General features: G+C 40.7%; 1 protein-coding gene across 6 annotated transcripts; it reads right to left on the bottom strand.

Moving 5' to 3' along the window:
- Positions 1–3,776: 3,776 nt before the first annotated feature.
- LOC141621435 (uncharacterized) lies at positions 3,777–7,545 on the bottom strand. Of its 6 annotated transcripts, none has more exons than XM_074437951.1 (8): positions 7,250–7,545; positions 6,242–6,583; positions 5,437–5,508; positions 4,967–5,034; positions 4,710–4,851; positions 4,555–4,632; positions 4,371–4,469; positions 3,777–4,239 (listed from the first exon to the last, which is right to left on the bottom strand). In XM_074437951.1, the coding sequence occupies exons 2-8, from the start codon at positions 6,485–6,487 to the stop codon at positions 4,138–4,140; spliced, it is 807 nt and encodes a 268-aa protein (XP_074294052.1). In that variant the 5' UTR covers positions 6,488–6,583; positions 7,250–7,545; the 3' UTR covers positions 3,777–4,137. The 6 variants fall into 6 exon arrangements, with proteins under 6 accessions (XP_074294052.1, XP_074294057.1, XP_074294056.1 ...); XM_074437956.1 differs by having other exon boundaries at positions 3,777–4,230; positions 4,380–4,469; XM_074437955.1 differs by having other exon boundaries at positions 4,380–4,469; positions 7,250–7,539.
- Positions 7,546–23,133: the final 15,588 nt, after the last annotated feature.

Here is a 23,133-nt window from a genome sequence, read left to right as displayed (position 1 = left end):
TATCCTCTCCCAATCCCTCCACTCTTACTTGCTATTCAAACAAGAGATTTTTACTCCATTCCTTTAATTTTCATCCAAACCTCTTAATCCAAACAAGCTCTTAAGAGAGTATTATATTGAGTAAGGGTGTTTATTCGCGGTTCGGTTCACCGAATGTAACACCCCGTATTTTATAATAATATTTTATTATAAAAGTATTTTATTAAATTAATTATTTCTAGATTTAATAATGTATTTTAAATATTTATATTTATCGTCTTCGTTCTCTATTTTATTATTTCACGTTTTGGACTACATTTGATTGAGTTAAAATGTCCGTGCACAATTTTATTATTTTAATTTAATAACTACTTTTCTCTTATAAGGTCTCCTTGCATTTTAATATGGTCAAATCTGATTTGTAATCAGATAATCCATGGTATAAGCTAATGGACCCAAAACCCATTAGTTAATCCCTTATAAATAGAAATTAACCTAGCAAGCAACTAGGTCAATCCTTTTTCTTTCTCGCGTGAAACATAACCTAGCAAGCAAGCTGCTCATACAAAACCTACGTACTCCCTGTCGCACGCCTCCCTCCTTTTCTCTCTTCTGTTCTTCTTTTCTCCCTTTGATTCCATTGTTGAATATCTTTCTTTCTTCCAAACTCATACACCAATTATATTTTCATAATCCTTGCTCTTATCTTTACAACATATTCATCTCCAAATAATTTTATGGGGATTATTTGTATGGACCTTTTGACCTACCTTTAAGGTCTCTTATTTTTAATGGGTAAAGAAGAAGGAAGAGTATTTTTATGGTGCTTTCATGGATTTGGATTCGGGTATACTATAATGTCGGTTTTTGAGGACGTTTGCACGTGTTGGAGACAAGGATTTGATGGTCGTGTCTTTCTTGGAGGTTTTCATTAATTTGCACTATTAATTGCTAAAAAGGTAACTAGGTGTTTTCTTTTAATTGTGTTTATGCCAATTGATGTAATTAATATGATTTAATGATTGGTTTGTGTGATTGGTACATGTTTGATTGTTTATTGTCATGGTTAATTATGTTTTCGTATGTTTGTATATGATTTAATGCTTTAAATATGTCGCCTATACTGTTTACATGTTTATTATGGGTGTCATGAGCGTAATTAGGGTTTCCGAATCAAACCCTAGTGGCGGCATGATAGGCGGCCAAGGGTGCTCTCCAAAGTTATAGCTAAAGCTAGTATAACCTTGATGATGATTCATGTGTTATGGCTAAAGTTAATACAACTTTGGGTAGTTACTCTAGTTATGGTTGGACCTACTATAACATTGAGGTGCAAGTCAAGGTTATAGCTGTAACTAATGTAACCCCGAGATTATGGCTCAAGGTTATGGTTATTGCTAGTATAAGCTTTGAGTTTCGTGTCAAGGTTATGGTTGAGGTAGTATAACTTCCGAGTTATATTTACTGAAGTTATAGTAGAGGTTACTATAACCTCGCATCCAGTGTTCATGTTATGGATAAGGTTACTATAACGTTGAATGGTTGATACTTGCTCACATGTTGTGTTGTGTTCTGTTACTATATGACATTGTGTTTGTATATCTTTGGTTACTCTTGTTCATATGATAAGTAGGATGGTCAGTTATACTATCCTATGAGTTGAGTCGTGATGTTGTTCACGCATGTTAGTATAGTTGGTTATACTGTGCATTTGTTTGTTGGCTAGTTTGAATAGATTACGGTAGTTACGGTTATGTGCTATCGGAATGAACCAAAGCCACCCGTTGATGCGGGATTTATTTGGTCTATGTTCGGGATTGGGCAGAGGCAGTGGTTATACGCTCTGTTCCCCGAGTGTCGTTCGGTTTCTGAGAGTCCGCCAGTCTTAGACATATAGACAGTGGTTATACGCTATACATAGTACCGTGGAGGCAGTGGTTATACGCTCCACACCGATGGAGGCGGTGGTTATACGCTCCGTCAGCTAGAGGCAGTGGTTATACGCTCTGGCAAGTTAGAGGCAGTGGTTATACGCTCTAACGGGCGTTCGCTCTATTCGCTATGCTTGATTGCTAGCTTTGTGCCTTAGGTTGTTGTGGGTCGTTTGTTGCTACTGGTCTTGTAAGTGTTCATGGTCTAGTGGTTGCATATGGTCTAGGTTTGCATGTTTGCATCCGTTTAAGATTGATTAAGTCATGGTAAGCTATGTTGGGTTTTCATGAGTATAGATGATCTCACATGTTTACTGGTTTTACATTTCATTTGTTAATGATTGTTAATTATATTCAATTGTTGTAAACATGACTGGGAGAGCATCTAGTTACTCCCGACTGATTGTCGACCCCCTTCTCAGGTTGTTCAGATTGTTGCTGTTTTGGATGATATCTTGATGGGAAGTTCTGTGCGGCGAGATGAATAATAAATTAGGACTTTACTTTGTGTTTTAAGAACCTTTGAATAATGTATTAGTTGTTCTGGATTTAGTAGCGAACCGGATTGGTCAGGTGTTTCCGCCACCTTGACCCTTTTATCAGTATCGTACTCTGATATTCATTTTATATAAGTTTTTCTTTTGTTTTATAATCCGGGTTGTTACACCGAACCTCTAATTTAATTCGGTTCGCATACGGTTCGGTTCGGCAAAACTCCGAACCTAAACCGCACCGTTTCTAACAGTTATAAACGGTTCGGTTAACCACTTTAAACGGTTATTAGCGGTTAGGTTACCGGCTAACCGATAATCGTTCTAATATAATTTTTTTTTTTGAGTTTCGTTAATTTTTTTAATATTTTGATTAAATTTTCATTATATATTATACCCAACAATAAAGTTAATTAGCTAAACTTTAGCCTTAATCAATTTAAGAAATTTTAATTTGGATATATTAAGAAAATTAAACGAAAGAACAGTTTTTTATATAATATTTTAATTTTTTGCTTACTTTTTTATGAAACGGGTTGGTTCAGTTAACCGGTTTTCTAAAATTGCGAACCTTAACCAAACTGTTTCCATAATAAAGTCAACGGTTCGGTTCTGCAAACCACTTTGTTAAAACGGTTCCGTTAACCGAACCTTAAAAATGCACGGTTTTTCGGTTCGGTTTATTCTTTTTTTTTTTTTGAAACATCAGTTCGATTTATTCTGAACACCCCTAATACTGAGTATCTCATTTAGCTTTTTCTACTCATGTGTATTTACAACCATCCGAATCTATCTAGAATTAGATCTGGACCATAAAATATGTGGTCCTGCACCTATTTTAATTGTTTGATTGCACTTATTCAGTGTGCTGAGATGGTGTTACTGAAGCTGCATACATTTTTGGGTTAAAGTACACTTTTGCGTTTCTCTAGTTGAGATATCTCTTCTGGCTGACGATGGTAGAGCTACTAGCTTCTAGGCTCTAGGCCTCTAGCGATGCGGTTGGTTGTGCCAGAAGGGAAGAAAAACCATGGAATAATGCCATTGAAGCACTCCGTATTACGCAACATTTTTTCGGGATAACTTCCGGCACAAAATCTCACTTAAGATGGCACTATCCGTCTTAAGGTTAAGACGAGACAAGTAGCATACTATTTGCATAGATAAGACAAACATAATGTTTATATATTACTGTATTAGCAAAAGACTTGTCTTATCTATATAAGTGATATGAAGTATTTTATTTAATCCGTTTTAATCTTAAGACGAATATGAATGTCTTAGAAGAGATATTGAACTTCTCTTGAGGCAATAAGCCAAGGGACCACCATGACCATGAAATAGCACCCGGGAAAAAGGGGCTACAATCAAGGACACGAAAATAAAAACAATCTAGCATTAAGCAAACAAGATCATGTTTCATGATACAAGGAACTATGGGAGTATTTACATTTCATTTCTCTAGACTCGTAATGTACATCAGATGTATCTTTCTTTTTGTTTATGTTATATTCTACATATTCCTACCTGATTCATAAACTAGGGAGTATATATATATATCATTTTCTTGAGAAAAATAGTAAAAGAAAAGTTCTCCTAAAGCCATCAATCACCTCAACCTGAACAGGTGGGAGCAACACTTTGTTTTCAGCTTAAGACCACAAGGTTTTGAGCAGTAATCCTTTCATGGGATAGAATCGGATGTTATACAATGAAATAAGACAGTCTTGATGCTTTTATGTGATTTGAATGACATGAGAAGGCTGCTGTTCATCCAACGGCTCGGTCTCTTCGTCAGATGACATAGCTGATATACTAGCAACAACATCCTGAACAACCTGATGATCATATAAATATAGATAGAAATTATGTTAACTAGGCCTGTCAAAATCTGACCATTTTTAAGGCAATGAACCGGACCAACAGGTAAATGAGTAGTAAATAAAGTACACTTAGAGTATGACAGTACCAAACATACATCTTGGTTTCTTTGTCGTCTTAGTCCGGTAACTGCCATCATGGTAACATAAACAAGCAGCAAAATCCCCACAATTCGAAGTGCTGCCAGCTGAAACACAAGTTAATTAGATTCAGAAATGATGAGATTTCATTCAACAAGGGATCCAAATTTAGTGAATCTCATCTCAACTTACGATGAAAAGCGGTAGAACGAATTCAGAACCCCCAACCATGATTGGCAGAGTATGCCTCAAAATCAACAGGCCAATGAACTGTATAATTAAGAAGAGTCAATTTCGGAAAGAAGGAAAATGACATGACAAAAGGGTCAAAGATAGGATTCTCATACAATTGCTGCAACTGCAAATCTGAAAACCAGACTTCTCGAACAAGGTTCCTCAAAGTCAGAAATTATCAGAGAATGTTCACTGGAAACTGTTTGTGGCAATTGTGCCAAGGCTAACTCTCTTCTATTTATCTGCCAACTTCTCCTGCAAAAAGGCATCCATCCTTTCATGTTGATGCATTTTGGATACGGAATTTTTCGAAAACGTGTGTAGAATTCATGAACCCTGCGTGCTACTATGTCATAGAAGAGAAATTCACCTGAAATTAACTGGGATGCGCCCATACTTCAATAACGGTGGGGGTGCCCGATAACCTGGTTCAAATTTCTGGATTTGATGGAGAAGAAAAACTGAGCTAGTTATAGCTAGGAAAGATAACTCTTGTAGATTCAGTCTTACGTCCACAAAATAGCAAATACGAGTATTTTACAAGGCTACCGTGTATCAATGCAATTTGTATTTCTCACAGAGCCAGTGGTTCAGAATAAATTGAGTTCGGATCGGAGTATGATTGAAGCAACTAAATAGCTCATTAAATCGACTGTGTATATGACAAATTGTTGACTCAATTTTTCTGATTACAGGTAATCGAGAAATAGTCTCCTTTCTCGCGACCTTGTCAATTTGTCATAGATTGAAGCCTTGATGCATTGAAATAACGTCTGTTTGACTGTTAAATTTTAAGACATGAACCACGCAAAGCAACAATATAATATAATGCATACAAACCTGATGGCAAATCTCACAAACAGTATCACCTTTCTCGTTACACCATCTTTGCACACATCTTCGATGAGCATACTGCAGGCATTACAAAACTACTTCAGCATGCAACTACATACTACACACTTTGGCATTAAATCAATCTTCCATACGAATTACTGATGAGTTATTCATTCATCCAACTACTGATTAGTTCGTGTTAACTAAACAAAATCATTACAGTTTTGCAATATTTTTTTTTTTTTTTTTTTTTTTTCAGTTTCCATGCATGCTAACCATGTTTCCCTTTATTGCTATATAAGGCTAGCTTCGTACATGCGACCGGCTGCACCATCATTTGTGTGAGGCACAGGGCACCGTTGTAGTGTTGCTATCATAATCATATGCTATGTTTTTGTGTCAAAAGCAAAGTTAAACAAATGAATAGGAGCGAGTGAGTATTAATTATTAACCAGGAGTAATAATCACTAGTTCGATAAATAGAATAACGTAAACGGATGCTTTTATTTAATTCCTTACAAGTACCATAAATGCAAATCATTTAACAACCTTCGAGTAATAGCTTCAATAATTTACTTTTAGCATCATTATTAATTGGAAAATGAAAGGGCGCCACCGGGTGACACCCAATTTGGGCGCCACCCTCTCACATGGGGTGAGTGGGGACCCCTTCAATAAACAATTGTTGTGAGAGGGTGACACCCAATTTGGGCGTCACCCGGTGGCGCCCTATCACTATCCTTATTAATTATTACTCCATGCAAAAGAAGTCAGTTTAATCATTGAATCTAAGAAAAAGAGAAACACAAACCTTCAAGCTACCACAGCAAGAACAAGGAGTCTCCATATTAGAATCCAAGTCTTCATCTTGGCATATCCTACACTCAACCATTTTCCTCGGATACGAGACATTTTTTATGTCTATCTTCGGTACCAAGTATTCATCATCGTCCTCGTACTCCACCTCTTTCGCCTGATTATTTCTACTCTCAATCGCGGCATGTAACGTTGACTCTGTAAGTAGCCGGTTCACGAGTAATGCTAAATGATCACCCATCTTCAGATAACAGCCTCTTGTTTCGAAACGAGCTTTGTACAAACCAAATGAACGTACAATTACCCTTTAATACAACTTCTTCAACTCTTTTCGGAACTGAAAGTTATGAAAATAACGTCATTAATCTATCACTAGTTTAGAACAAGAGTTGATGAACCAATATATTTGCGAATAAATAATCAAACTATTTAATATAAGGGCTTAAGGGAGTTGATGAACCAAAATATTTGTGATCAAATTTTGGTTAATCTAGTAAGTTGAACAACCCTAACTACATGTTGTATGCTGTGCAGTTAATTAAAAAATAATATACTTTAGAATTTTTTTAATAAAAATATAATATTATTATCACAACAACCAACAAATTCTATAAGAACATAACAGCAGTTTACTGCCCCACGACGTATAACTGGTACCCATGACCAACTAACGTCTAAACTAAAAACAAACGTGATATCATTTGTTAATTACCTTTCTTATTCTTTGTGAATCGCATTATAAGTAAAGGTAAACAAATGGACGATTGAGACGGAGAGAGTATAAAAAACGATTAAAAACGCACCTAACCTTTGATAAAGGTTAATAATTTCCAACAATTTGGGAAAATAGGCAGATACCCAATTGAAAAAAAGATGTGAAATGATTGAAAAGTTTGAGACAGGGGAATTCAGAAAAAGGGTATGAATCATAGAAAAGCAAGACTTTTTCAAGAAACTAATTAAAAAAAAAACAAGAGAATAATTATAAGGAAAGGAGACTTACAAAGGAGGGAAATGAATCGAATAACTTGAAGGAGGATTAAAATTGTTGTGTGTTGATGATTATGGAAGTCTGGAGAAAAATTGAAGCAAGAGATTGAGTGAAGAAAAGAAGGTATATAATAATAACAATTATAATATGTAAAAAAAGAAGGTATGGTTAAAATCGGTAATGGTATGAATGTTGTGTAATAACGTTAAGCAGTTATAGATGAGACTTAAAAATGGGCAATTCGTGACATAACATATCCTAACTTGAAAGCATTCAAATTTGATGTTGAGGTTATATAGAGGTAAGCTTTGTATTCTGTTGTGTAAAGGGAGATTCTAACGGTGAACCAACCACGCATTTGGAGAGTGTGCCACGACTCTCTTTCTCGTTGACCAATCTCTTGCATTTTCCGGGGTCATTTAGGCCAGAAAAGACTAATCTCATCAATTGGATAGGATTGCAATTAGCTAGACTACTACTCCCTCCATTCAACAATTATTACCCCATTTCTCTAATAAATAGGAGGAGTATTATATTGAAGTGGGGTGATAAAAGTTGAATGGAGGGAGTAGCATATTTTTATGCAGGGGATTAGTGGCGCGCTTTTAGGGGCTAGTGGGGATGCATGTCCTCGACTTCCTGTTAGTCAACCAAAAGTTTTAACAATTGGTCTCCCTTGTGACATGTTACCATTTGTGCCGGATATTTTGTGAGTTAAAATGGTTACAAAATGGGTTAGTGGAGAAAGGGAACCACATGAATAGTGTTGCAGAGAGAGAAAAAGTGGGTACTTTGTGAGGTAAAATGGTATCCGTCACTCAAGAGTGATGGATATGTGCCGTCACAAACAAGAATTTGTGAAGTTTTAAAGTTTTAGTTAAATTTTTCAAATTTTTTTTCCATATTTATGTTATGTCCGATTTTTCGCCTCCCTAACGGTAGATCCTCACTAGTATTACATCCTTCTTACGAGTAAAACTGAAAGACTTTAAAATGGCCGATAGTCAAATTTATGAGTGAAATAAATTGATGTATGTAATGTCTTAATAAGTTTAGTCTTTTTAATGTTTATATTGTAATAACTACGAAGGAAACTGAGAAAATAATTAATAGAGTACAAAATTGACATTTAGAGAGGAAGAATACCAAATATTTATTAAGATGGTATGGCTTGCATTAGAATAAAGAGAGTATTTTCTTTAATAGCAAGTCTCGCTTCGTCACAAGGAGCAAGTGAGAGGATAAGTGAAAAAGGGACTCTGATTTTGTAAGAGGTCACAAATTTGTGACGAAAGATGACCGTCACAAATGAAAATTTGCTTTCTTTAATAAGATAAAAAAAAAAAAGGCCGGTAACCTAGACGTGAAATCCAATGATAAATAAATAGAGTCTTAAGTGCATGGTTATGGTCAATTGGTGAGATTGTGGTAAATAACCTTGTTTTGAACGACTTAAGACGAAGTTGTATACATGTCATCTGGTTAGTGGAAGAAGTATTCTCCTCAAGTATTATGTCATGTTCCCGCCAAGACGTTGAGAATTAGGTAATGGGTATGTTGCCAACTCCACTGCCCTCCCTTCATCAAATATATTTCAGTCGTCGTCTTTTGTTGATTTTGGAAGGTCAGGCCCCACTTTGAATACCCTTTTGAGATGCATGATCATCAACCTTAAAGATCTTTCGTTTTGCACAAATTCTTATTTCAGAGAGACGGATCCGTCTGAAACTATAAGACGGGTTAAGTTCAACTCATTTTACATACCAATAACCCATTTAAATAAAATCAAATTCTATCTATATTATTAAAGGAAGCTTTTTTCGAGCGATTATAGAGAGTCCAATTTCCATGGAATACTATTGACCAATAATATTATGAGCTACTAAACATTAATAATTAATAAACTTAACAATCATAAATCCATTTAATTAATTTACTTTGTACACACGTTACTTAGTCATTGAAGGAGAGGTTCATGTGTTTCAATTAGGATACTAGAAACAAATCAACGACTAAGATAGAATTGTAACCCAACTATAAGTCTTCAATTATGATTGTAAATTGTAATAGTCTAATAATATATTTGTTCCCAAATTCTAAGCAAATTTAATTACTACCTTTTGCTTAGTATAAATATATTCTTTCTAATCTCCCTCCCTACGCTCATAAATTTTGATATTCATAATTTTGTTTTGTAGTTGTTTTATGTTTACTATTCAGTTAAGCGGATTATTATGTATGCATGTCGATTTCATAGTTATGTGATCAGATTGAGTGTCTATGTATTTGTTATGTGTTTGGGCGTGTATATTTACTTTCCCAGAGATTGCTTACAATGTGTAAAGTGTGAATTATACTAATTAATTTCTCCTTATTGTGGACAGATTGTTGTGCGGGCTGCAAAAGGTGATGCATGGATAGAGTAACATATTAATAGAACAAGTTGCTATATATTTTAGGACTATATAAAATCAATAATTATCCGAGGAACAAAGTTTATGACTGGTATATGTATTTTTGAGTGTTTTAATAGATATAACAACATTTATTTAAACGTTATTAAAAAATTAAATTATTTATGAACATCCACTTATACAATTATTCAGATTATGAAATTGAAAATAAAAGAAATCTAAAATCTTTCCTCGATTTTCAGCGCCTTCCTTCGATATTATCCCTTAAAATAACTTAGGCATGAGGTATGGTGAGATTTAAATGTATGCTAAGTGTGTAAAATTAGTATTTCAAAGTTGATTTCTATAGTTTATCTCATATTATAATGTGATAGTGTGTAGATTACTAGATTTAACAAAAAAAAAAAAATACGTTTCAATCTTCCTGGCATGTTTGTTCGGCATGTTTGTTCAATGTTGTGCTAAGAGACAAGTCATTCATGAGTAATTAATAATTAATAGGCAAGTGCTACAACAATTTTATATCTATTCAAACTTATGTTAACATAAGTTCAAGAACTTAAGTTATCTCCACATTTATCTAAAGCAAAATAAAGCTTTTGACACCCTCCAAGTTAGTGGGTACTTATTAATAAGTTAGTAGTACCTACCAAAACGTACGCGATAATGGGAAAGTTTATCTTCGTAAATTTTCACATCATCCTCAAACTTAGGAGTCGTTTGGTTACATACGGGAACTTACAATGCCTAGGAAGTGTCATATCACATGAATTTAGAATTCATGTGAATTAGAAAATATTGTTTAGTTACATGTAGGCATTCCCGCTTACCTAGGGGGATCTAGGTAAGCAACTTCCTCCATTATGGAGGAATTGGAATTTATGGGAAGTTCCAATTTATGTGAATTAGGGTAACCAAACAACCTACCCATTTTGCAATTCATATGAATTAAAGTTCCTGTGTAATTTAGTGGGCAACCAAACGACTCCTTACAATATGTGGAGATTACAAGGGAGTTGTACAATCAAACTAACTCGGTAGTCCTCAGAGTAAGGTTATTACAAGGGAGTTGTTATATTGGAAAAAAAGTCGTTCATAGAGTAAAAAAATAATACTAAAAGACTCTACCAAACGGAGCGGTCTTCATGTTCTCAATGTGTACGATATACCCACAAGTGTGTAGATACCCAGTATCTGCTGAGACTCCAACAAACACCCGAAGATTATCGGACTACAACATGTTTTGGAATCGCGGCGTTTGATCGACAGTTTGTGTACAACTTTACGTCGGAAAACTTAAAACGATTTCGAAAATAAAACATTTCAAAACATTTCAAAAATACCTGGAGTGTTTAATGCACGACGACGGGGTCGCAATGACACTAACTAGAGTCAAAACCGACACCGGACCAAAAACCGACTCAAAAATTCAAATCCCGACTCCAACAACGAGTCAAACCGAGTCAACCACAAAAAACCAAACTTTCCAAACCTTCTACCTTAAGTTTTCCCGGATTCATGTTGGTCAAGTACCAAACATGTGACTACAAAACCTAGGATAGAACAAATCATGATTGCGTTTGTTGTGAAAGTGACAACACAACTCGAAGAACCGCGACGTGGCTCGCGCCTCTTTGAGCAGCCCAAGTGGCCACGTCGCTCAAAACTCACACAACCACTCATTCTCCTATAAAAACCCCTCAAATGCCACCCATTTGAGAGTTACGCGAGTGTCCGCCCCCTCTTTTCTCCCTTAAAATTCTCGACTCGACTTCTTAAGTCACAATCCGACGCGTATTTACGACCTACCGATCGTAAACACGAGCCTTGCACATTGTTTGGTACCGTCATTGTGCATTAAATCACTTGACCGACCATTTCGACCACTACACCATCACTAAACTTTTAAAACACTCTTTTTACTTACCAAAACGGTTTTAAACCGAGTTTTTTCCGATCAAACGAGTTGTTACACTTACGTCGGTCACTCGCCATAACCAAACATGTAAGTATGAGGGTGTAAAAATCCTCTTTTATTATGTTTTCATTTGTTTCATGACTCTAACATGCTAAAACATGCATAACATGAACCAAAACATGGAATAAACGAGCCAAAACTGATTTTTGGTCTGAGGCAGAAGCCCCTTAGGTCGCCAACTAGCCCGCGCCTAAATGGGGTATTCAGACCAGAGATCAACAGTGTTTGTTCTCGTCATTTCCCTTAATCCATTTCTCATATTTGTAATCGGTTTTCACCATTTCAAGTATTTTCGATCCATTGTTATTTTATTTCACATGTTTTAACCATAAAGCATTTTTCACCCTTGGTTCCTCATACCATGACGGTTAAATCCGTGTTTCGGTGATAATATTTGGTTAATGACATTTAGAAGGTATTTTAAAGCCTTCTATTTCATTTCTTTACATTTTCAAACAAACATATTAGTCACTAACACAAAGTCATCCTTGGTTCTACATACCATGCCGGATTTTAACCCGGGTACGATGACGAGTATCGACTAATAACATTCAAATGGACTTAAAATAATTAATCCATAATCATTTTCAAAACTATTCATGTTAAGTTTGTCAAATCGAACCCGGCACCGAATATTATCAAAATAATGATGATTATTCGAGTCGAGTTCTTCAAATCAACAAATGCAGTCTAAACGACCCCTTCAAATCAAACCGGGTTCAAATACCCATTTTCAACACGTTTCATAACGTTTTCTAAAAGGTCAGAACACGGCACATAAACCGTGGGCTAACCCGCGCTTAAACAGGCTCCCCATTTCTCATTTTCAAAACCAGAGGGAGGCCCCTTACACCGCCGGTTGGCTCGCGCCTCATATAGCCGTCAGGTACAGGGCCAGTTCCCTTCCAGCATTAGTCTAGGACGATCCCGACTCCGGTTAGCCCGGATATAGGACGGATCAGATGACTATTCAAAACCACACTTGCAAAATGCCTTACTAAGACAAATGGATCATGTTATGCACCCTAAACCTAATACGGTAAATGGATGTTTAATTTCCGTCTTGCATGCAAATCAACCATTAATTCAACTCGACATCTTATACTTGATACTTGGATTAAATCAACCGACTTAGAAAGCTCTCACATGTTAAGTTTAAATCATTGGATGCGCATTCATGCATTTAAACCGTTTTATCAACTTTTGCATTCAACCAACCAAGATCGATCAGTAGAGGCCGCTAAACGCGGGCGGGATTGGGTGTCTGATTAAAGGGCTTCCCAATACGTACCTTCACCTCTTACTCAGAAACTTTGGATTGTGGACGACCTTATCCAGGGCGTACGGGAGTCATTCTAGAGATAGGATGCTAAAGAGGGACGATTTCCTTATCTTTAGTACCTATGTCAAACGCTGCTTTGTGCTTCGATTTTGCCGAGGTATAAAGTGGATTTCGAACGGGTTCCAGGCATCCCACAAGTGCTTGGTGGCGACTCCGAACATCTTTAATCGTTTCGAGACCCTAACCGAGACGAAACCGTTCGATCTAAAAACGATCCGGTCGAAAGCATCTTTACGCCGTCGAGCGTGGCTTTCAAAAAGACTGCTGTATGTCCACAGATCGAAGTGGGCTTGCAGGTGGGCCATGTCCACAGATTGGCGACTCCGCTGGGGAAAACTAGGACACTTATCCCTAGATGGTGAGACTCGAACGAGGTCTTGGTTGGAATGCATTAATTGATATTACGGTCACGGTCGGGTTCCTTGTCCGGGCCCACAACCTAACCCTTTTTGACCAATTAGCTCGTCTCGTCGGCATGAGTTTTCTCATCCCCGCGTTTCGAATCCCGATGGATTCAAGCATACCGTTGACGTTACACATTTCTGTTTCGTCAAAGAGCTTTCATCACTTTCGAGCACGAGGCTAGGGCACCCTCCTTACACATTTTGTTTGGATTGGTATCCCTCTCGCAAATCGGGGTTTGATTGCTTGGTGTGTAACCCACCTTTTTAAGCCAAAACCCGTGTCAGCATAATGCATAATATAATGAACTGTGAGTGCTTATGTGCTACTTGATCATAAGTCCTTCCGTGTCATTTTCAAACTTCCAAAATCACCTTTTCGCGCTGTTATAATGGTCATTTCAAACCTCGGTCTTCCACCGACCGTTGCACGCCTTTCTAGGCCGTCGTAATGACGATTTTCAAACCCGGTTTTGTATAACCATTTCAACACGCCTTTCTAGGCCGTCGTAATGACGATTTTCAAACCCGGTTTTTATAACCATTTCAACACGCCTCTCTAGGCCGTCGTAATGACGATTTTTAAACCCGGTTTTTTATAACCATTTCAACACGCCTTTCTAGGCCGTCGTAATGACGATTTTCAAACCCGGTTTTGTATAACTATTTCAAATCACCTTTTTACGCCGTTATAATCGCCGCGTCTAGACACAAATTTTAACCCGTTTCGCATCGACAATGGCTCTTTCAAAACCCGAGAAAAGCACACACCCTTTTCTCGAGACACTTTCGAGATCCCGAGGACCATACACCGTCCCCGAGACCTCTTCAAACATTTCAAACTCGATTTTCAAAACGTACAATTTTGAATTTCAAAAACCGTCTTGGGAAACAATGCACTGTTTTCCGAGCCGACTCAAACTCAAGCCATCTTTTGCAAATAAACTTAAGACGACCCTTTCAACTGATCGACTTGCGGAGATTTCTATCTTCAGAAGCCGCCCATTAAAGCGACAAATGAATCTTTTGAAAATTTCTATTTTCGAAAACTTCAGTCCACCATCCTAATTCCGCCTCGTGTCTATCGAGTCAAAGCAAACGTACTTATGGGTCTTTACTTATGGGCCGTCTTACCACAAGACCCGTCCAATGGCGTCGTGCCGTCATGTTGGACTCGTGTCAAAGGTTCGGTCAAACACCGTCACGTCATAAATCGAGTCAGCACCGGGGGACCACACACGGTCGCCCCGTCTTGTTGAGTCTGATCTTTGTCTCGTACTTTGCGTTGTCTGCGTTCAGTCTTTGAACCGTGTCGGATTGAGTTGTAATGTGAGCCGTTTTTTTGCCTCAGAGCCATGGCCCCGTCTTCAGCTTCGTCCAACAACAACAATGATAACAACAGAGATGTCACAACCGATCGATCTAGCCACCTTCTACCGCTCTTAAGGTCACCCTGGATCGCGTCAAGACCCGTATCGACGCCTTGGAGAACAAGGAAACTGGGGAACATAATACCCCACCTCTGACTGAAACTGAGAAGAGACTGAAACTCTTGGAAGAACAGCTCCTAGCCTGGGGTAACAATATCCATCTTGAGAACAACCGAAGGTTCGAACCTGTTGGGGACCAGTTACCTGACAACTTCACCCTGACCGATGTGCCTAAGTTCAAGGGAGTGGAGGACCCACTCAACCATATCCGTGCTTTCAAGGACTACATGGCCATTAAGGGGGTCAAACAAGAACTTTTTACCCGGATATTCCCATCCTCTTTGGAGCCGATTCCTCTCCAATGGTACTACTCCCTTGATCCGAAAAACCTTACTACTTGGGATGAGATCGTAGTTGAGTTTGCCAAACAGTATGCCGACAATGTCGAGATCCAGGCCAACACCCGTACTCTCGAAGTGCTAACCCAAAATGACAAGGAAGGGTTCACTGAGTTCCTAACCCGTTGGAGGAGGGTGAGTACTCAATTGGTCAGTAAGCCGAGTGAATCAACTCTGGTGGAAAAGTTTGTCAACAATCTCCGCTCAGTTTATGCCAACCTACTGAGGTATCAGAATATCAAGACTTTTCAAGATCTGCAGATTCTGGGGACACGTATTGAGTACGACCTCCGAAAGGGTGTCTTAGCCAAGACTACTGGCAGAGGTTACCAGGGATCCACCTCAACCGGATCTCGCCCTTACGGTCAGACGGACAAGATTGATGAGGTCAACCTCGTCGAACCATCTGCTAAGAAAACTGAGCGCTCCCAGAGAGTGTTCACCAACATAGGGTCGACTTATGCAAGTGCCCTGAAAAGGCTCATGGACCAGGGGAAGTTACAACCGATCGGACCCACCCCAGATCCGAGCGATGCCAAGAAGTCCCGGTTTTGGAACCCCAACGCCTACTGTCAGTATCATCGAGGGAAAGGGCATGATACCGAAAATTGCTTCAAGCTCAAGCACCTTATTCAAGACATGAATGAGAAGGGAGATTTGCCTTTACCCCCACCAACTAAGCCGAATAACAAGACGAATCCTCTGGGAATTTACGCCATCTCTGACGATGAGCCGACCCTAGACTGCTCTCACCTCATCCTGCCAGTTGACGACGAGGTGAATGCTTTGGAAAAGGATCCTTCAGACGGAGTGTTTGTGTTTAGTGCTGCCACTATGCTCACTATGTTTCAGCAAGTTGAGGAGGCCATAGCCAGCCTCTATGAGAGAATCACCCGACTCGACGACGCCTACCGTCGACTCATCTTCGATCCCCCAACACCGCGCCCAAGGGAGAATTCCCCAAGCCTTCAAAACTACCCACCCCCGGATGGATTGCTCCCGCGACCATTCTGGCATAGACCCCACAAAAATCACCCTCAAAATAACTACCCTCAAAATAACTACCCCCCATAAAAATCGCCCTCACAAAAGTATTCCCCACAAGAACTACCCACCGAGGAATACCCCTCCAAGGTATCCTCGAGACTCCGAAATTAACGGCATATGGAAAGATGATGTTGAGGATGTCTATGTCATCCCAGGGAAGGAGAAACGGGCGAAAGAAATCGGACATCTCACCCGGTCCGGACGTCCCTATCAGAATCCGAACAATCCAACGGTCGTTCCAACAACGAATGACCAAATCGTCCCGGGTGGACACTCGGCCAAAGGCCCCCGAAAACTCAATCCTGAAACAGCTCCAGAAAGCAAAAGCCGAAATCTCAATTTGGCAACTGATCGCAACGTCTTTTGAGCATCGACAGACCTTGCTGCAGGCCTTGGGAAAATTAACCGTGCCCTCTACCTCTTCCCCAGAAGAAATAGTGGCGCACATGACCAGGGACGCCCCTGATCTGAACAACCTGGTCGTCTTCTCCGACGAGGACATCCCTCCGTTCGGAGCCAATCATAACCTGGCCCTGTATATCACCGTACAATGCCTCCAAAAAAATATACCCATGGTCCACGTGGATGACGATTCCGCCGTGAATGTCATTTCTCTAAAAACTGCCCACTGGCTGGGTATCAAGGAATCTGATTTGATCCCAACGAATCAAGGAGTATGCGCCTACGACGGCACTCGTCGCAAGGTCGCCGGGCTTATCACTTTGACCGTCGCAACCGGAGCACTGGAAAGACAAACCAGTTTTCAAGTGGTCGACAACGACGCGTCCTTCAACATGCTCCTGGGACGTCCCTGGATTCACGCCGTCAAGGCGGTCACCTCAACTCTCCACCAGAAGATCGGGGTCCCCTTCAACGGGAGAACGATCACGATTCCCGCTTCCCCAATCAAAGCGGTTATGAGAAAGGGGATGGCCTCCCAAGCCATTGAGGAGGACGACAATGAAATGTGGGGTTTCCAAGCCGTGAACGCCATAACTGATGAATTGACGCCCTCTGATTGTGACCCGTTCACCAACCTCACGGTCAACCGTATTATGATGCGTCAGGGCTACTTTTCGGGTTTGCCGCTCAATCCACTAAAGGACCCATTGCCTCCTTTGAAACAGGCTAAGGTCCTCAACATTCCCTTTGGGCTGGGATACGAACCCACCGACGAAGATATCCAGAAGATGAACCTCCTAGTCCGAAAACGCAAGAAGCACGGAGTCATCCTTCGTCCCTACCATCTGACTATCAACGGATACTTTGTCCCCGAGGGAGAGTCCGAGCCCTCCCATGGCTTTCCGGAGCCAATCTATGACTCTGTGGTAAAGGCTAGGTACCCGGGAGTGGAAGTCTTCCAGGACTGCTACTTTATCCCCGACAACATCGAAGCTGCATCAATTGAGTCCAAGCCGTCACCATTGACACGTCTGTCGCGTACCTGTCAAAAATAAACCTAACGGTCTCAACTAATATGTAGTAGAGGCAGTCGAGTATCGAATCCACAGGGAGGAATCTAACTACAGCTATCTATTCCTAATTCTAAAGTAACAATTGGGGTTGATTAATTTTTGGTTTCTAACTACGGAGTTTGAAGGAAGAGAAATAAAGAGGAAAGCAGATAAGCAGGAAAATGAATTAAACTATCAATAAGAGAGAGGCATGTCGGGACTTCGGTTCACAACGGTTTAACAACTTAGCGAAGAAATGACTCGGACGAACTAATGTGAGACGGATATTAGAAGGTCCTTTCGGTCCACTTCCCACCCTAAAACACCACTAACTTAGCTTTCGTCCTCATTAGGGTAGTCTACTGTTTATAGCAGGCCTATTTAATCCAATCTTTCGATCCAGGGTTAATTGTAGCCGTTTAATAGGTGACATAGAAGCGTGCACTCAACTAGGTCGGTGATTACGCTTATATTGCTATAGTGACAGAGTCTCTTAAATCGGTTCGTCTAATTCATTTACTACGTCGTCATTATTCTACCGCAGATCCCCTAATCCCAACATGAAGAGGTTTAGCTACTCATATTCATAACTAATCTAACAAAGATGTAAATTTCAATGAAAAACATAGCGGAATAATAATAAAGAGCAATGATAATGATTAGGGCAAGAAGGAATGAAAACAATAACATAAAACAGGAATTAAAACAACAAAAGAAGGTTAATTATTATTAAAAAGGGGAAGAGAATTACAATCCGAGAAATTCCTACGTAAAGAACGAAATCCGAAAAGGCAATAATCCCAAGGTGAAAGCAACGTAAAAAGTAACATAGGGTTTTTCTAATATGAATCATAGTAAAAAGAGATAGTCTTAGAGTAAAAAGTGATACCTAATTAACCTAGTAATACTTGGTTAAATAGGAAAAGTCTAAGTGTTATCCAGAATAAACCAAACACGGCTAATTAAAGCCCATAGCGTCAAAAGCCTCTCGATCGAGTAGATTAGACTACTCGATCGACCATCAGCTCAGCAGAACCTCCTCGATCGAACAACTGGTCACTCGATCGAGGTCTTGGTCAGTGCAGGACTACTCGATCGAGGAATGAGCCTCTCGATCGAGCCTTAAGGAGCCTTGGAACCCTTCGATCGTCCTCCAAACATTCGATAGACCACTTGGATCTTCAATTCAGCTTACGTCTTCACCCAAGTACCTCGTAATGCGTGCGACGACACTTCTCAGTGCAACATCTCACTCTGGGATACTCCCGTCTCCTCTAAATGCATGCAAAAAGGACAGAAAAAGGGCATGGTTCCGCTACTTCCGCGATTATCCCTACAAAAAGGACAAAATACACCAAAGTAGCCAATTCGGGGCAAAATACTATAAAAATAGCATAGAAATGCATGGAAATACGTCTTTGAAATAGGCCAAAAAGACTATACATTAGGCACGTATCAAATCTTCCCAAACCAAACCTTTACTCGCCCTCGAGTAAACTCAAAACTAAACTAATGGAACGGAAATGATAACTCGTAGCTAGCTTAACTTGTCTACTTGAACCAATTTAATGCAACAAAATCAACATTAAAGCTAGGCGTCAATACGCAAACGAATTATAAGTCGTTCGTAAATAAAGCCGACCTATCGACCTTGCAAGACCAACAAAACCGGACTCTCACGTGGTCACTCTTCTCTCATGAAGCAAAGGGCAAATGTTATATGTAAAAGAGAGAAGAAGGACAGTCACTCACCTAATTACGACCTACATAGCATGCATGCAACAAAAATGAAAGACAATTCAAGTACTAATGCACACACTCCAACCAATAATGTCCGTCACAAATGTAGGGTTTGCAAATAATATGGGAATAGTGAGGTTCAGGTGAGAAAAGGCAATACAAGTTATGGAAATGTGGAGGTAAAAGCGTCAAGCTAGTTCCTAACAGACCATAATAAACCATCCGGATCTCAAACCGACCGAAAGACTAACACAGGTGCCCTTCATGGCACAAAACTCACTAGATCGGAAGCACAATCTCCTCAAAAAGATATGGAATAAGAGTAGAGGAGTCGACGGTCACAAAGTTCCCTTTTTAAACATATCGTCTGAATCACTAACTCGAAACAACCAACCCTCTTGTCGATTGTACATCTTCAAACATCTTCTCAACTCTGACAAGAGGGGACAATCATTTTTTCACAATTTTTCTCTTTTTCTTTTGTTCACGTGAATCTCATTTTTTTTCATTTTCTTTTCTTTTTTTTTTTTCTTTTTCTTCTTCACGTTTTTTTTCTTTTTCTTCTTCACGTTTTTTTTCTTTTTCAGTACTTTTTTTCTTTTTCTTTTTTTTCTCCTTCCTTAATACAACACCAACTCCAACAAGAGAGACAGGCCAAACTGCAATGGAAAAACATACCACAAAAGGACAAACTAACTAGCTTGACTAGGCAGGCTCAGTTTGGAGTGTAGCTAATGGGTCAAAAAGGCAAGTTTTGGCTAAAGTGGAGCTAAATGGGTGAAGATATATAAAGAAGGGGAATTGCAAGACCCTCCCTGCATGTGACACCAACCACAAACCCGAATATGTGCATTTGACGAGAAATTGAATGTCATAAATGTGCAAATGAGACAAACATGCTATGCAAGGAGTACTACTCTCAAAAATTCCTAATGAACTGGTCATGAATGGCACCAGTTATGGCTCTAAAACTCAGAATTTTTAAGTAGTTTGCCAGTTTATCAGGTCAAGTCTAAACAGTCAGCTATTATTTGAACAGAAATTCGTAGACTATGCGTATGACAAAGCTAAAAACCATCAATAAAGTGCAAGGCTCAAGTGAATTGACAAGTTAAGTGCAATTTCATCACGGGAATCTACCGTTCCGACTCAACCTAAATGCAAAAATAAACGTGAAATTTTTTGAATTTTTGAAATTTTCTAATTTTTTTTTGGATTTTTGATTTTTTTGAAAATAAACAACAAATGCAAACTGAAAAATTAAACGTGAATGCAAAACAAATGCAGATGCAGACTCAAAAGGATGCAATACCCTCCCCAAACCAAAACGGACAACGCCCTCGTTGTCCTCCAGCATACACCAGCAGAAAAATGGGGGATGGGGGTACACAACCAATAAAATAAAAATAGAATAAAAATAAAGGAGACAAAATAAAAAGAGTAAGAAGACATACAAAACACGAACTTCCCCAAACCAAACGAAAATCGGGGAAGTGAGTAGACCAATAGCTACTCGTCGTCGGCACCGCCGTCTCTCGTACTCCGACTCAACAAAACAGTCTCCCCAAACCAAGAACAAACAAGGGGAGACTCGGTCGTCACCTCCAACCAGTCCTCCGGGTTGGGTACGAACGGGGATCACTCGCCTCCTCTCTGGCGCTCTCGCCGCCGCTGCTCGCTCTGCCCGTAGCCGCACCTCTCGTGCTGCTGCCGTCTCCTCCGGCTCCTCCTCCGAGTCGAAGAAGACGGAGGGTACCCGTCCGCCGGGTATCGGTAGAAGGAAGGATGCGGCCACCCCTCGGAATCGGTCGCCCTCGGATATGGAACTCGTAAAGCGGGAATACAGCTAAAGCCATATCCCGCCTCATCTCAGTAAGGTACCTGCACATATCCTCGGGCGCCTCTAAAGCAGGAGGGCAGACAAAATTGGCCGGAAAAGCCGAACCAGAAGGAGGGTCAAGTGGGGGTGGAGTGAGTGAAGGTGTAGGCTGAGGCGTGGGTGTCGGTCCAGCCTGAGCCTGAGTCTGAGCCTGGGAGCTAGAAGAGGCTCCGGCCTCTAGCTTCCTCTTCTTAGAAGAAGAGGAGGGAGGGGTGAAGGTAAGGTGGTAGGTAGGTGGAGGTGGCCTCGCTCCCTCAGCAGCAGTAGGGAGCGGTAAAAGTGGCGGAAGGGTAGAGCACGACAAGGTAACAGACGTGGAACCACAGATCTTCCACGTCCTCGCGCTCCCCTTCGCCCTCGGGAACCAGGTCAAGACACCCATGGCCTCCAGGTCAAGGTAAGCCACCTCGTCGGGTGCAGTGAGTGAAGTGTCAGTAGGGTAAAGGTGGCGGGTGATCCTCGTCACTAGCCCGCCGCAGACAATAGCGGTCTTGACCCGAGTCCCAATACCGTTCCAATGCTGAGCTACCAGATAGGCAATGTTGAGAATAAACGGGGTACCATAGTCAATGTTGAGGTACCCCGCGAGAATCGCTAGCTCAGTGTTGGTCACGTTGTTGGACTCAGGGCGCCCAAAGATGGTCTCTCCTAACAGACGCAAGTAGTAACGAGGCGCAGGTAAGTGAATGTGAGCTCCCTTCCGTGAGTGGAAGGGAGTGTGAGTAAGCGCAGCCCAGAGTGGCTGAAGAAGGTCTCGAGGTGGGGCAGTGAGGCCGTCACTAACTAGGCCTAAAACCTGCCCAAACTGAGCCAAAGTCCAGTGATGAGACTCGTTGCGGAGTCGAAAGTAAATACAGGAACTGGAGTGGTCAGCGGCGTAAGAGTCGGTGTCAAAGGAATAGGAGCTAAAGAACTCGTACGTAAGGGTACGAATGGTAGCCTCCTGCATGGTAATCAAACCCGACATACCCGTCCCGTTCAACAAACTACAGACCTCCTCGTAAATGCCTAAGGTCTCTAGGTCAGTCCGCGCAAGGAAACGGGTAGAGGAGAGGGGGCAACGAAGTAAAGAAACTAACCGTGTCCGGTGAGCCTCCGAAGTGAAACGTACCGTGGGCATCTTCGGTACAGGCGCGATAGCGCCCTCTCCCGTAACAACAGCCTCAGACGGGCTGGAAGTGAGGGCTAGCTGGCTAGCCTGCTGGTGGGTCCTCGGTGGCACCATACCGAGCTGCGGAAAACGGGGTCTGAAGCCGCAAGCCAGCAAAGAGAAAGGCCTGGGAGTGATGGCTGGTGAAGTCTGAACCGAGCTCCCAGGTGAGCTTGGTGCGCCGTAGACTGTCCCTGCAGCTGAGACAAGTAAAACAGGTGCCGTAGACTGTCCCTGCAGCTGAGACAAGTAAAACAGGTGCCGTAGTGGTGACCAAGGTAGAGCTAGTGGCAGCAGCAGGGGCCACTTGCTCGCTCACAGAAGAGCTGGAGGACGTACTAGTAGAAGGAAGAGAGCTCGCGTCCATCCTGCAAAGTGTCAAAAGGGCATGGATAAGAAAATATGCTGCTAACCGTGGTTAAAACAACCGCTAACCAACATGTGACAGCAAAAAGAATAGCCCTATTAGTCGGAAAATTCGACTTCCAGAAATCAACAATTCCTCAAAAATTTCGAAAAGCAGCATGTGGGTGGCGATAATATGATAAACCGCGACTGCAAAAGGGCTAAAATAGCATGAAACCAGAATTTAGACATGTATGGCTCTGGGCAGTCAAGAATGTCCACTCACAACGCGAAATTCCTAATAAAGTACATCAAGTA

This window comes from Silene latifolia, chromosome X, assembly GCF_048544455.1.
Source record: "Silene latifolia isolate original U9 population chromosome X, ASM4854445v1, whole genome shotgun sequence".
NCBI lineage: Eukaryota > Viridiplantae > Streptophyta > Magnoliopsida > Caryophyllales > Caryophyllaceae > Silene > Silene latifolia.
The sequence above is the reverse complement of the archived record's forward strand: the minus strand, read 5'-3'. Positions and strand labels throughout refer to the sequence as shown.

Bases quoted from the DNA above. Each gene is read 5' to 3' on its own strand.
- LOC141621435 (XM_074437951.1), bottom strand. From the start codon at position 6,487: ATGGGTGATCATTTAGCATTACTCGTGAACCGGCTACTTACAGAGTCA. The intron at 5,035-5,436 runs GTTTGTATGCAT...CATCAAATCCAG, and splicing joins TTTGTGAGATTTGCCATCAG to AAATTTGAACCAGGTTATCG. The intron at 4,240-4,370 runs GTACTGTCATAC...TATGATCATCAG, and splicing joins GAAACCAAGATGTATGTTTG to GTTGTTCAGGATGTTGTTGC.